The 12,512-nt window shown below is 49.9% G+C and overlaps 1 protein-coding gene across 2 annotated transcripts in view; it reads left to right on the top strand.

Annotated features, from left to right (window-relative positions):
- Positions 1-12,512, top strand: part of IQGAP3 (IQ motif containing GTPase activating protein 3) — a 39,829-nt gene that overhangs the window by 17,585 nt on the left and 9,732 nt on the right. Inside the window, exons 16-27 of one of the 2 annotated variants that reach the window (XM_045545388.1) lie at positions 933-1,023; positions 1,919-2,086; positions 2,181-2,317; positions 2,422-2,592; positions 5,867-5,950; positions 6,116-6,187; positions 6,288-6,357; positions 8,786-8,994; positions 9,703-9,855; positions 10,153-10,316; positions 10,645-10,869; positions 11,727-11,867. In XM_045545388.1, coding sequence (XP_045401344.1) covers positions 933-1,023; positions 1,919-2,086; positions 2,181-2,317; positions 2,422-2,592; positions 5,867-5,950; positions 6,116-6,187; positions 6,288-6,357; positions 8,786-8,994; positions 9,703-9,855; positions 10,153-10,316; positions 10,645-10,869; positions 11,727-11,867 — 1,685 coding nt within the window. Of the gene's footprint in view, positions 1-932; positions 1,024-1,918; positions 2,087-2,177; positions 2,318-2,421; positions 2,593-5,866; positions 5,951-6,115; positions 6,188-6,287; positions 6,358-8,785; positions 8,995-9,702; positions 9,856-10,152; positions 10,317-10,644; positions 10,870-11,726; positions 11,868-12,512 lie in introns of both variants that reach the window. The other variant, XM_045545387.1, reaches the window with a different exon arrangement.

The raw sequence follows: 12,512 nt of genomic DNA, 5'->3' as shown, positions 1-12,512 counted from the left end.
TCTATTTATTCATCTGTATAATACTGCACACCCTAGTCCTACCCACTTCCCAGAATAAGGGTGAAAATCAAATAAGTTGACAAATGGGGCAGGGTTTTGAACCCGAAATGCCCTGAGTATGTGGCAGTAGAGAGTGGTGGAGAGTTCGGGCTCCTGAGCCAGACTACTTGAGTTTGCATCCTGGCATTCTGACCCTGCACATGCTGCTTAACCCCTCCGTGCCTCTGCTTCCTTACCTACCGACGATAATGAGCTTATCTCATAGTTACGGGATTTAAATGAGATAATTGACAGTAGTACTGGCTAACATTTCTTGAGTCCTCACTCTGTGCCAAGCATCGTTTGTAAGTACTAATTCATAAGAAAGTGCTTTAGAGTAATGCCTGGTACACAGCACTCAGTAAAATGTTAGTTTACAAAGCCTATTATTAATGAGGGGAGTTGAGAGGGAATAGAGTCTGGGGTTGGGTGAGGCGAGGGAGGGAACAAGCCTTTATCAGTCTGACAATGTGGCAGGCACAGGCTTCCTTGACCTGCGGTCGTATGTAATTTTCCCACTGCCTTGTTGGGTTGAGGAGTGTGGAGCAAGAATAGGAAAAAGAAGGTGATGGTCAGGATCAGAATCAGCCTGAGAAGCTGCGAAATGAGGCATAGGGGAACAGGGAGTGGGGGCGTGTAGGAGCCTCCAGTGTGGGCTATCCTTGGGCATGGCTGAGGCACAGCACAGGGGATTGAGCAGTTGAGAAGGTGGTGGGTGCTGAGGGTTTGAGAGGGAGCCACAGGCCATGCCCACACAGGGCAGGCAGAGAGTCGTGGAGATCGCTACGCCTGTAGCTCCCAGTGTCTGCCTGCAGTTTGCTTTCCCTGGGCAACTTGGCCTGGGAAAGACCAGCCTGGGGTCTTGTCTTTTTCCATCTCTCTCAATCTGGCAGGTGACAGGGGATCCTGGAGCTGTGCTGTGGCTGGAAGAGATCCGCCAGGGAGTGGTCAGAGCCAACCAGGATACAAACACAGCTCAGAGCAGTAAGTGGGGTGGGCGAGAGGTGCTGGTACGGGAGGGATGGAGACATGAGAGCAGCAGCCCAGATAATCAGACAGCCTCCCCAGCTACCTCCCTCTCCCTTCAACTTCTGTGGGGAGTCAGGCCAGAATCAGAAGAGGAGGGCTGCAGGCAGCTCGGACCACAGGGTGGATTTCCTGCAGTCAGCTGGGCAGGAAATTCTCAGGAGTTGAGAGCCCATAGTCCACCTGCTGCCTCCTTCCTTGCCTTCCTGTGGGCACTTTCCCTGCAATGTGAGCATGTGAAATCACTTGGTAGCCAGAAATCCATTCCATTTTTGCTGGTAGCTTGAGTTTGGGTTCCAACAGTCAATTAGTTCTGGCTAGAAAATGTTTAGACTTGGGGTGGGAGAAGAGAGGTTGGCAGGATTTGAGGAAAATAGGCAGAATCAGTGCAATTAGACATTGGCATGCTGGTCTGGGGGTGCTAATGGTGTTAGTCTCAGTGTCTGGAGTCCCTCTGTCCATCTGTCTGTGAGTGACTGGAAGGCAGGTGGTGCCTCAACCATCTCCACTTTTTGGACTCTCTTCTTCTAAGAGATTGTCCCACAGTTCTCTGCCCATATCCTGCCTTTAAGCTTCTGTACGAGCTGATTTTCCTTTTACCAACCCCCAGCCCAGCCTACCCCCACACTGCCTCCCTCGCCTTCCTTGACTGCTGCCTCTTGCCCCAAGCACAGCTGTGTGCTGCGGCTTTCCATGTATGTCTCTGTCCATCCTGGGATGCTCCTTGTCTGCTCCATCAGACAGGTTGATTTTGTGTCCTCCTTCACCGAACCCCTCCCCAGTGGGCAGGACAAGGGCTATGGAAGGGACTCAGGGGAAAGGACTGACTACTGTCTCCTGATGCCCCTGTCAGTGGCTCTTGGTGTGGCCGCCATCAATCAGGCCATCAAGGAGGGCAAGGCAGCCCAGACAGAGCGGGTGTTGAGGAACCCTGCTGTGGCCCTCCGAGGTGTAGTTCCCGACTGTGCCGAAGGCTACCAGCGAGCCCTGGAAGGTGCTGTAGCAAAGAAATGGCGTCCAGGTAATAGCCCCCGCTTGACCATTCTCTTCTGCCTGCCCCAGCCACCTCTTGCCTCCTCTGAACCTTCTCTGCTTATGTGGTTTCTGCTTAGCAGACACAGCTTTCTGGGTTCAACATGACATGAAGGATGGCACTGCCTACTACTTCCATCTGCAGATCTTCCAGGGGACCTGGGAGCGACCCCCCAGCTGCCACCTCAACACCTCCCACCTGACTCGGGAGGAGATCCAGGTTGGCAGGGCCCTTGCAAGGGTGGGGGATCGTGGATGAGGATGCCCTGAAAAAGAGGCTCCCATTCGCCAAAGGACCACAGCCTCTCTGTCCTGCCTCCACAGTCAGCCGTCACCAAGGTCACTGCTGCCCATGACCGCCAACAGCTCTGGAAAGCCAACGTCGGCTTTGTCATCCAGCTCCAGGCCCGCCTCCGCGGCTTCCTAGTTCGGCAGAAGTTTGCTGAGCGTTCCCACTTTCTGAGGATCTGGCTCCCAGCAGTCATCAAGATCCAGGTGGCAGGCTCTGGCTTTCAAAGTCTACAGGGCCTGGCTTCTCTGAGCTCCAGAGCTCCTACTTCCTTTTACTGAGTAGAGGTGGGATGATTTTTAGGCCTCTGAACAGTAGTGGTTAAGAACATATGTGCTAGAGCCAGACTACCTAAGTTTGAATCCCAGATCTACCACCTCTTAGCTTGGCAAGTTACTTATTTTCTCTCTCCCTCAGCTTCGTCAACGGCCCCTCGGTTTCCTCATTGGTCCCCCAGTTTTCTCATCTGAAAAAATACGGATAATTGACAGCACCCACCTTATAGGGTTGTTATAAGGATTAAGTGAGGTAATATCTAAAGTGTCTATACATATCTGTATCTATAAACAGTGCCTGGCAGGTAGGTAAGAACATGGAATAAGTGCTAGTTACTATCGTCATCATCACTATCCAGACAGTATGAGAGCTGCTTTTCTAGCTTCCCCAAGGGAACAGTGAAATAAGATTTAGTAAGACACCAGTGTTTATACACCAGGAGGACTTCCTGACTAGAATAGGAGTTGTGAAGAGGTGGTGGTGGTTAAACAGAGAAGGAGTGGAATATCCCTTAGGAAAAGAAGAGTCTCTACCTTTCCTCTCCAGCCAGGCCTTTCCATTTTTATTCTTCTAACCTGTGTATGGTCCAGTGTGGACTTATCACAAGTAACTGAGAAGTGAGGCCAGCTGGGAAGATAGCCGGAGCACTGTGCAAGCCAGGATGATGGCAGTTAAGCAGAGACCTCCCCAGGCACATGTGATCTAGGGGGCCTCATGGAGATGCTGGCAATGTGAAGATACTTCATTTAATAAACAGCTTTGAATGCCTAGTGTCTGCAAAGCATGCTGCTTGGCACTGGGCAAGGGTGGGAGATAGGTGTGGACCCCCAGGTGAGTGATCACATCTCTCCCTCTGGAGTACAGTTGATACTAGACATTGTAATAGTGGGGACACAAAGAAGACCAGAGGACCCCAAAGGAGACAGATGTGCAGACTGAGACTGGCAAATTGCCCTTGATTATGACCTAGGGCATGTGGGGTAGTAATTGAAAGCTCAGGCTTTAGAGTCAGAAGCTGGAGTGTGCCTCCTGGTCCTACCACTTCTGGGTCACATGACCTTGGGCACCTTACTTAAGCCCTCTCTAGCACTCAGTGTTAAAATTCATAATGATGATACTCACCTCATGTTGATTGTGAGGATTAAGTAGGAAAATTACACGTAGCACTTGGTGTGGTAAGTGCTCCATTGGTGGTAGCCATTATAAGATGTTATTTTCAGGGCTTTGGTCCCTGAACTCAATACAGAACTTTAGTAATCTGAATTTAGTGGTCTGAATCATAAGGATTTCTCCCTCCTGAGCCAAGAATGGAATTTCACACTAAGGAGAGGAAAAGCTACACCAGTGGTGGAAGGGAAGATGGAGTCAGAGAGTGCATTTGTCACTAGTGCTGGAGCTGTGTGGGCTCTGGCCTGAATCCTCGGAGACAGAAAGAGACAGGTAGCCCAGAGCCTTAGGCCACTTGCCCTCCAGCTAAGTGAGAATCAGAAATGAGGTTGCCCAGGCGTGCTGAGACTTTAGTCTCTCCTGAAAGCTCTGACACTGGCCAGAACCCCACCCAGGGTCCTGAATTCTGACCAATCCAAATTAGGAGGCTTCATTTTTAAGGAGCCTGGTGGAGGCTGGGTAGGGGGTAAGTGCAGAGAGGAGTCTCCTCTGCCTTTACTCCCAGCAACTTTCTAGGCAGTACCTGGAGTAGGAGAGGAAAGAGTGCTGACAGCAGGCATGGAAATGGGGGCTTCCTGGCCTCTAGGCTCCAACGTGGCCAGCTGGTGTCATGGGCCAAACTGCCTCTTACATCATATCCCAGCAGGCTTAGGGGAAAGCCTGGCCAGGAGAACTGGCTTTAGGAAGAGCTAGGAGAACAACTGGATAAAAGTGGATGCTCTTAAATCTCACCAAACCATGATAATGTCAGTGGTAGAGTATCCTCCAGGGCCTGCACAGTGGGAGATGTTTGACATGGATCCTAGAAGACAGGAAGGATTTCAGTGGGTAGGGATAGGGCCGGGGATGAGAGTGAGTGTAAACAAAGGTTCAGGGCAGAAAATCATATGGCATGTTTAGAAGAAAACAGAATGTCTGATGAGTCTAGAATCCTTAAGAAGATAGGGGACCAGTGGAAAGTCAGATAGGGAGTGTGGAGTCCGATGGTCAAGAATTTCTGGAAGCCTGGTGCAGCGGGTCACACCTATAATCCTAGCACTTTGGGAGGATCACCTGAGCCCAGGAATTTGAGGTTGCAGTGAGCTATGATGACATCACTGCACTGCAGCCAGGGTGACAGAGTGAGACCCTGTCTCAAAAAAAAAGAAAAGAAAAGAAAAAGAAAGAAAGAACTTCTAGATACTTTGGGACTTGGGGCAAGGCAGTTCAATTGGAGGCTTTAGGAAAATTAATCCCACACAAGCTTGGGGTGAAAGGGAAGAGGCTCCTAGAAAGGAACCATAATGGGAGGAGCCATGAGATTTGTGTTTTAGAGACCAAAGGGGGTGTGATTTATGGAGGAGATAGTCAGCTGGACCTTTGTGGCAAACCAACCAGGGGAGAGGCCATCAGACTGACAGCTGAATTACTGGGGACCTTGTTGGGCAGATTTCCTGAGAGCTGGGGTTGAGCTGGATGGTGTCATTGTGAAGAGAAGTGTGATTTATGAGAACATTAGTGACCTGCTGCTGCCCAGGTGGCCACTGGCGGAGATGGTGGGCACGGGACTCTGTGCCTATAGATACTTCCCACCCACACCGTTATGTGCCTCTCCAGACTGCTCTCTACCCACTTCCTGTGTACGTGAGGGAGGGCTGTGTGAGACAGGGTGTGGGTGGTCTGCATATGGGTGTATGAGTATATTGTGGGGTGATATGGTACATGCTTTGGTGAAGTTGGTGAATAGGTGTATGCTTTATTAGTATCTTTTAGGCCTTTATGTTACAGTTGAGTTTCTGGGAGGAGGTGTTGGTTAGGTGTGGGGGTATGTGTATGCTGGGACCAGGAGTGTGGCAGAGGGCATGGTTGGCTATGTGCAGCCGTTTGGTGTTCCCCAGGAGGTTGGAAGTTCTTTGAGAACCAGGCCAGTTTCCCCTTCCCCCTCTACTTATCTGCCCCCCTCCCTTCCCTGGAGAGCCTAAGACAAGGCTTTTCCTAAAACCCTCTCCAGCCCAAGGAGACCTGCTAGGGTTATCTCTGTTTTCTCCTGATTTGCAGGCTCATTGGCGGGGTTACAGACAGCGGAAGATTTACCTGGAGCGGTTACAGTATTTAAAAGCAAACCTGGATGCCATAATCAAGGTAGCAATAGTGCTTCAGGCGAGTTCCCATCTCCCTTGAAGGACCCTCTGAGAACAATTTTGTAGTCCTCTCACCTCCTCGTAACCTCTGGAGTTGGCCGAATTGGTCTGGGACTGAGGGTGTGGGCCCCAGGCCTGGAGCTCTGAAGCAGTGTCTCTCCTCCAGATCCAGGCCTGGGCCCGGATGTGGGCAGCTCGGAGGCAATACCTGAGGCGTCTGCACTACTTCCAGAAGAATGTGAGTATCACCCTGCTCCCCCTGCCCACATACCCAACTTTACTCATGAGACCAGAGCAAGGGCTGCCAGCAACCCTTTTCCCATCTGTGTTCATGGCAGGTTAACTCCATTGTGAAGATCCAGGCATTTTTCCGAGCCAGGAAAGCCCAGGGTGACTACAGGATATTAGGTGAGCTGCCTGGTCTACCTTCCCCCAGCTTGATGGGAGAGATAGGACCCCACAGAGCCAGGCAGGTCCAGATATCCCTCTTAGGATTGCACAGCAGATAAAGGGAAGGTAGTCACAAGTTGTCTGTGCAGGAATGTGGAACAGGGGTTACAACAACCCCCACGCCCCCGCTCACCCCAATTACAGACAGTCTTTTCACAGAGAAATTTCCTCTAACCACTTTCTTTCTGTACCAGGCTTAGATTATTACCTGTTGCTACTACCAAAGCAAAAAGAAAAAGATCTTTCTCCTCTCCCTAGGGTTCCAACTTCCTCCCTCTTTGCCCTCCTCCCCATCCATGACTCTTCCACCTCCTGACCTCTGTGTTCTAGCACACGTGAGACGTGGCAAGGCATGCAGAGTACGTTCTGTGGTACTGGGGAACGTGAGGAGAAGCACTTGAAGGAGTGTCATTTTCCTGCCCCGTATTTCCTGTTAGTTCAGTGTGTTTTTAAAGCCTCAAAGAGGTCCTTCTAGTCTGCTCCTGGCCCTTGTCCTTCAAGTCCAGAAGCCCAGCCTTAGGAATCCCTTTCCTTTTTGTGAAATTGACCAGTGGTCCATTTCCACGTTCATCTCTAGCCCCTGGGTTCCTGAAGTAGTAGGTCCCTTTCCCTCCTGGCCTTGAGGCTACACTTAAATGTACCATTCAGGAATCCTCTCTTGACCTCCTCAGTCCTTCTTCCCCCTGTCCTGCCCACAGGAGCTTTGCCTGCCCCTTCTCTGGCCATGGGCACTTGGACCATCTGCTTCCAGGCAACTAGCTTCTTTCCCTCCATCTCACCTCTCCCCAGCCTGGCCCTTTCTATTTTGTCTCTTGCTGTTGTAATAATACCACTGCCCTGGCCATCCTTTATGTTCTTTTTCTTCTCTTCAGTTTATGGTTTTTCTGGAAGAACTTGTTTTTCCTAGTCTTATCTCCCAACTTCATTAGCCCTGAAACTCTACTCAGAGCTCTGCCACTTACTAGCTGTGTAGCCCTAGGCAAGTTACTAACTTCTTTATTGCCTGGTTTTGTCCTTTATAAAATGGACATAATGATAATACTTATCTTGTAGGGTTGTTTTGAGGATTAAATGAGTTAACCTGCTGTATTTCATCAAATCCAAGATGTCATCAATTGTTTCAGACTACTGTTCTTCACTCCTCAAAGACCCATTCTCCTGCTATGGCCAGATTAATCCATTAAACCTATACATGTGATTTTGTCACTCTCCTGCTTAAGACCTGTCATGACTCCTTGTTGCCCTGAGGAAGTCTAGTCTCCCAACCACGGTTTCCAAGGCTCTCTGTGACCCAGCCTCTCCCCGTACCTCTAACCTCCCTGACCTCCCGTCACTGCACCCTCTGCACTGTGCCCTAGACATGACGGACTCCCAGTACTTCCCAAACAGCCACATTCACCCTCTTTCACCTCTTTTTCACAGTCTCAGGTGGGGCCTCACCACTTTACTCCCCAGGTGGGGTTGGGTGCCCCACTTTTGTTTTCCTAAAAATCCCTGTGCTGGCCCCTTTCTTAGCACTAACCACACTGCAGTGAATTGTGGTCTATTTCTCTAGATCACCTATCAGACTGCCTTTGGGGATAAGGCCTAGTTTTATTCATCCTCCAGGTCTGACTCCTTCATTTATTACTAGCTGTGTAACCTAAGGCAAGTTACTTGCCCTTTCTGTGCCTCAGTGATCTCATCTGTGAGATGGGATAGTTATAGTGTACTGACCTCATAGGGTTGTTCTAAGTACACAAAAGCACTTAGAACAGTGTCTGCCCCATAGTAAACATTATTTAGTTGTTGTTTTGTTATAGCTCAGCTATAGCTTAGCTCAGAGGCTTCTTTTTGGGTGTTTTTGCTCAAGTACCACCTCCAAAGGTGATCAAATTCTGACCTCCCCTATACTATAAAGCCCATTGACCATCCTGTCTTCTGGTGCTTCCTGCTGTGCACAGACACTCCTGACAGAGGACCCTTGTGAGGGCAGGCAGGGCTGAGTGGAGGCTAACAGGTAGAAGGAGGAGAAACAGGTTGGCCCCACAGGAGTAGGCAGTAAGTCGGGGTAGACTAAGGAGGCCTGGGAGAATATCGGAGGGAGCAGGGGCTCTGGCTTTGGTGTGGGACGTCACTGGGATAGGCCCAGGTTGGGGGTGAATCCAGAAGCAGGCGAAGAACAGCTCTTATGTCATTCCTGGTTATAAAACAAGGAGCCTGGGAAACAGGCCTGGCTGGGAGGCTGCTCCCTGCCCTCCTAGTGCAAGCAGAACAGTTAGAAGAGGACTGGGGTCGGGGGCCTCAAGCAGAATGGGGACCAAGGGTAGCCTGACCCTGGGGTGGGGCTGGCAGAAAGCCTCTGGTGAAGCATGCCTAATCCTGATGTCTCCTCCCTTCCTCCCAGTACACGCACCCCACCCTCCTCTCAGTGTGGTACGAAGATTTGCCCATCTCTTAAATCAAAGCCAGCAGGACTTCTTGGCTGAGGCGGAGCTCCTGAAGCTTCAGGAAGAGGTAGTTAGGAAGATCCGGTCCAATCAGCAGCTGGAGCAGGACCTCAACATCATGGACATCAAGATTGGTCTGCTGGTAAAGAACCGGATCACCCTGCAGGTGAGAGGCCCACCTGCCTGACCCTTCCCCGACATCTGGCTGCCTCTGGGGAGGTGATGCTGACCATTCTCTGGTTGTTAATCACATCTTTTAAAAATGGTGTGGATTTTATCACCTGGCTGAGGCTCTTGTTCCAGTGGTCCTCTGCCATTCTAGTAAGCCATTTGTTGGGGACACATGATACAGTAGAAAGAGCACTCAACAGAATTGGAATGCCTGGCTCTGCTGGTTCCTAGTGATGGGATTGTGGGTAGCCATTTAACTTCTATGTCTGTTTCCTCATTAGCAAACTGGCAGTAATGAGAATGTCTGACCTTACCAGGCCAAATGTAGAGATGAATATGAAAGCTCTTAAACTGTAGGTTACCATACAAATATGCAGTGACAGGGTAGTAGTAATATAGTGATATCCCCACCTCAAATGTATACAACAGTCTAATAAAATATAATAGCAAACAACAAATAGACACAGTGCCTCTGCCTGGCAACCCAGCTCTCTTTGGGGACTCACCCCTGTGAGAGCAGAGGTGCCAGATGGACAGTAGGAAGGGCTCTTCCTCACCCCAGAGCTGTGTATCTCTCCTGGCTCATGCCTATTCCTTGAATAGCAGAAAGCCTCAGCTCTTCAGGCTGCTGATTCTAGACCATATATTCTGTGCTCTGTGCTGGTCTGGGCTGGTTGTATCACCTGCTCCCCAACCCCTATAGGAGGTGGTCTCCCACTGCAAGAAGCTGACCAAGAAGAATAAGGAACAGCTTTCGGATATGATGGTTCTGGACAAGCAGAAGGGATTGAAGTCGCTGAGCAAAGAGAAACGGCAGAAGCTAGAAGCATACCAACACCTCTTCTACCTACTCCAGGTGAGCAGACGATGTTGAAAGGAGAAGTCTCTACCATCCCCTGAAGGCCTGGAACCTTAAGGCCTTCTTGTCTGTGCCTTTGCCTCCATGCAAGGTGTCTTTTCTCATATCTTAGTGCCTTGAGTCCAGGGAAGGACACAACCTATTCCCCAGTTTGTCTGGAATATTTCTAGTACCATGAGAAAGTGTGACAGTGGTTTCTCCATTTCAAGTTTCTATCAGGAAAGCCTTTCCTTTTCCAGTCACTAGTCCTTGAACTACACTGTCAGCCGTTCCTACCTCCCCTATTGCTTGCAGACTCAACCAATCTATCTGGCCAAGCTGATCTTCCAGATGCCACAGAACAAAACCACCAAGTTCATGGAGGCAGTGATTTTCAGTCTGTACAACTATGCCTCCAGCCGCCGAGAGGCCTATCTCCTGCTCCAGCTGTTCAAGACAGCGCTCCAGGAGGAAATCAAGTAGGCTCTCCAGACACTAAGCAGTGGGAAGAGAATGGGTTAAGAGATGCCCTGTTTGCTCCTTCACAAGGTGACATCCTATTGAAGTTTAAGGGTAGAAATGGAATCAGAAGACTTCTTTTCTCTGCCTCCTGTGGAGATACTGTAAAACATCTGGGACAGCACAGTGGGAGGACGTGGGCTGGGGATGAGAGAGAAAAAGATCAGGACATTCCTTAAGAGGGGGAACACCAGAGCAGGCTTTGAAGAGCCAAAATCTGAAAAAGGAAAAGCAACCATTTGTCCTACACAGAGGCAGGAGACCAGCTTCTGACCTCTTGAACCACAGGTCAAAGGTGGAGCATCCCCAGGACGTGGTGACAGGCAACCCAACTGTGGTGAGGCTGGTGGTGAGATTCTACCGAAATGAGCGGGGACAGAGTGCCCTGCGGGAGATCCTGGGCAAAGTTGTTCAGGACGTGCTAGAGGACAAGGTGCTCAGCGTCCACACAGACCCCGTCCACCTGTACAAGAGCTGGATCAACCAGACCGAGGCCCACACAGGGCAGCGCAGGTGAGCAGGGGAGCAGAGGGAGAGCTCTCTTTGATCAGCTGCATCTTGGGCCTCACTGGGGAAGCTTGGGTGTACTTTGAAGGTGGCATATAAATGAGCATGCTGATTTATGCAAATATGACACTAGCCCTATTGAAGTAAATAAGGTAGCCTTTTAGACCCCTTCTGGTAATTAACATGGAACTGATGTAAATGACTCCAGACCTGGTGGGCTTAACATAAAATGAGCACAGATGAATATGCAAATGTGGTTAATTGCTTGCAAATGATATGTCACATTTGCTGGGAGTTGGGATATGGACTCCTTATTGATAGGCATATAGATGAATATTCAGATTTACAGATGAATAGGCAAATGAAATAGTGGAAGAAATAGGTTGGCCTTATAGATTGGGGGCGTCACTCAGGTTCATAGGTATCAGGGAAATCTAGCCACTGAGGAAAGCAGGCAATCCTGGGGGCTACTCTGGATGGCACAGGAGGCTTTAGGTGAGGGAACTACAAGGCCTTGGCCCAACCTCCCTCATTGTCCCAGTTGCCAAAGATCACCTGCAGGGTAGCCCCCTAGTTTCCATCAGTTCCCCTTAGAAGTCTCTCCATAGATTCCAGGTTCTCCATTCCTTCCTGCACTCTTTCAACCTCTCTGCGGGTACTCTCTCTTTCCACCTTCCACCCACATTTCTCCAGTCCTGTCTGAGTCCCTTCTCTTATTCTGGCCTATTCCCCTTTAGCATGCTGGGCTGCCCTTAGCATATCTATATAAGCTCGTGTGAGATGAAGGGTGTAAAGGATAGAGCCTGGGGAAGGGAGGCCATGGGAGGGGGCTCCAGTTATACCTTGTCTTTCTCTGCCCACAGCCATCTCCCCTATGATGTCACCCCAGACCAGGCTTTGAGCCACCCTGAGGTCCAAAGACGACTGGACATCTCCCTGCGCAACCTCCTCGCCATGACTGATAAGTTCCTTGTAGCCATCATCTCATCTGTGGACCAAATTCCGTATGTGCGACAGCCCCACCCAAGCCTAGACACAGTATTTCAAGAGAGCCAGGCCACAGTGGGGAGCAGAGCAGGGTCATAGTCCTAAAGGAAGGAAGGCAGGAAGGGAAATGGAGCTGGGGTACTCAGAGGGGTTCCAGGAGATGTGTGAAGAATGCACAAAGCCCCCGCTAGAGAGTTGAGCTGGAATGTAGCGTGCAGTTCTGTGTGTGGCCTGTCAGGATATCCCAGGGAGCCAGAGGAAGGAAACCAAAATGATCACAGGGATATATTATTGTCTGAGAGCAAATGGGATAAAATAGGACTCTTCAGTTCACAATGTCAAAAATAAGAAATACTTCAAACCGATAAAGCACTTTATAGTTCTCTTCCTTCTTTCTTTCTTTCTTTCTTTTTTTTTTTTTTTTTGAGACAGAGTCTTGCTCTGTCACCCAGGCTAGAATGCAGTGGCATTATCATAGCTCACTGCAACCTCAAACTCCTTGGCTCCAGCAATCCTCCTGTCTCAGCCTCCTGAGCAGCTGGGATGACAGACGTGCACCACCATACCCAGCTAATTTTTCTATTTTTTTGTAAAGATGAGGTCTCACTTGCACTCAGGCTGGTCTCAAACTCCTGGGAGGATTGCCTCCTACCGCAGCCTCC

Source organism: Lemur catta, chromosome 3 (assembly GCF_020740605.2).
Source record: "Lemur catta isolate mLemCat1 chromosome 3, mLemCat1.pri, whole genome shotgun sequence".
NCBI lineage: Eukaryota > Metazoa > Chordata > Mammalia > Primates > Lemuridae > Lemur > Lemur catta.
Note: the sequence above shows the minus strand (reverse complement) of the source record. Positions and strands in the feature narration are given on the sequence as shown.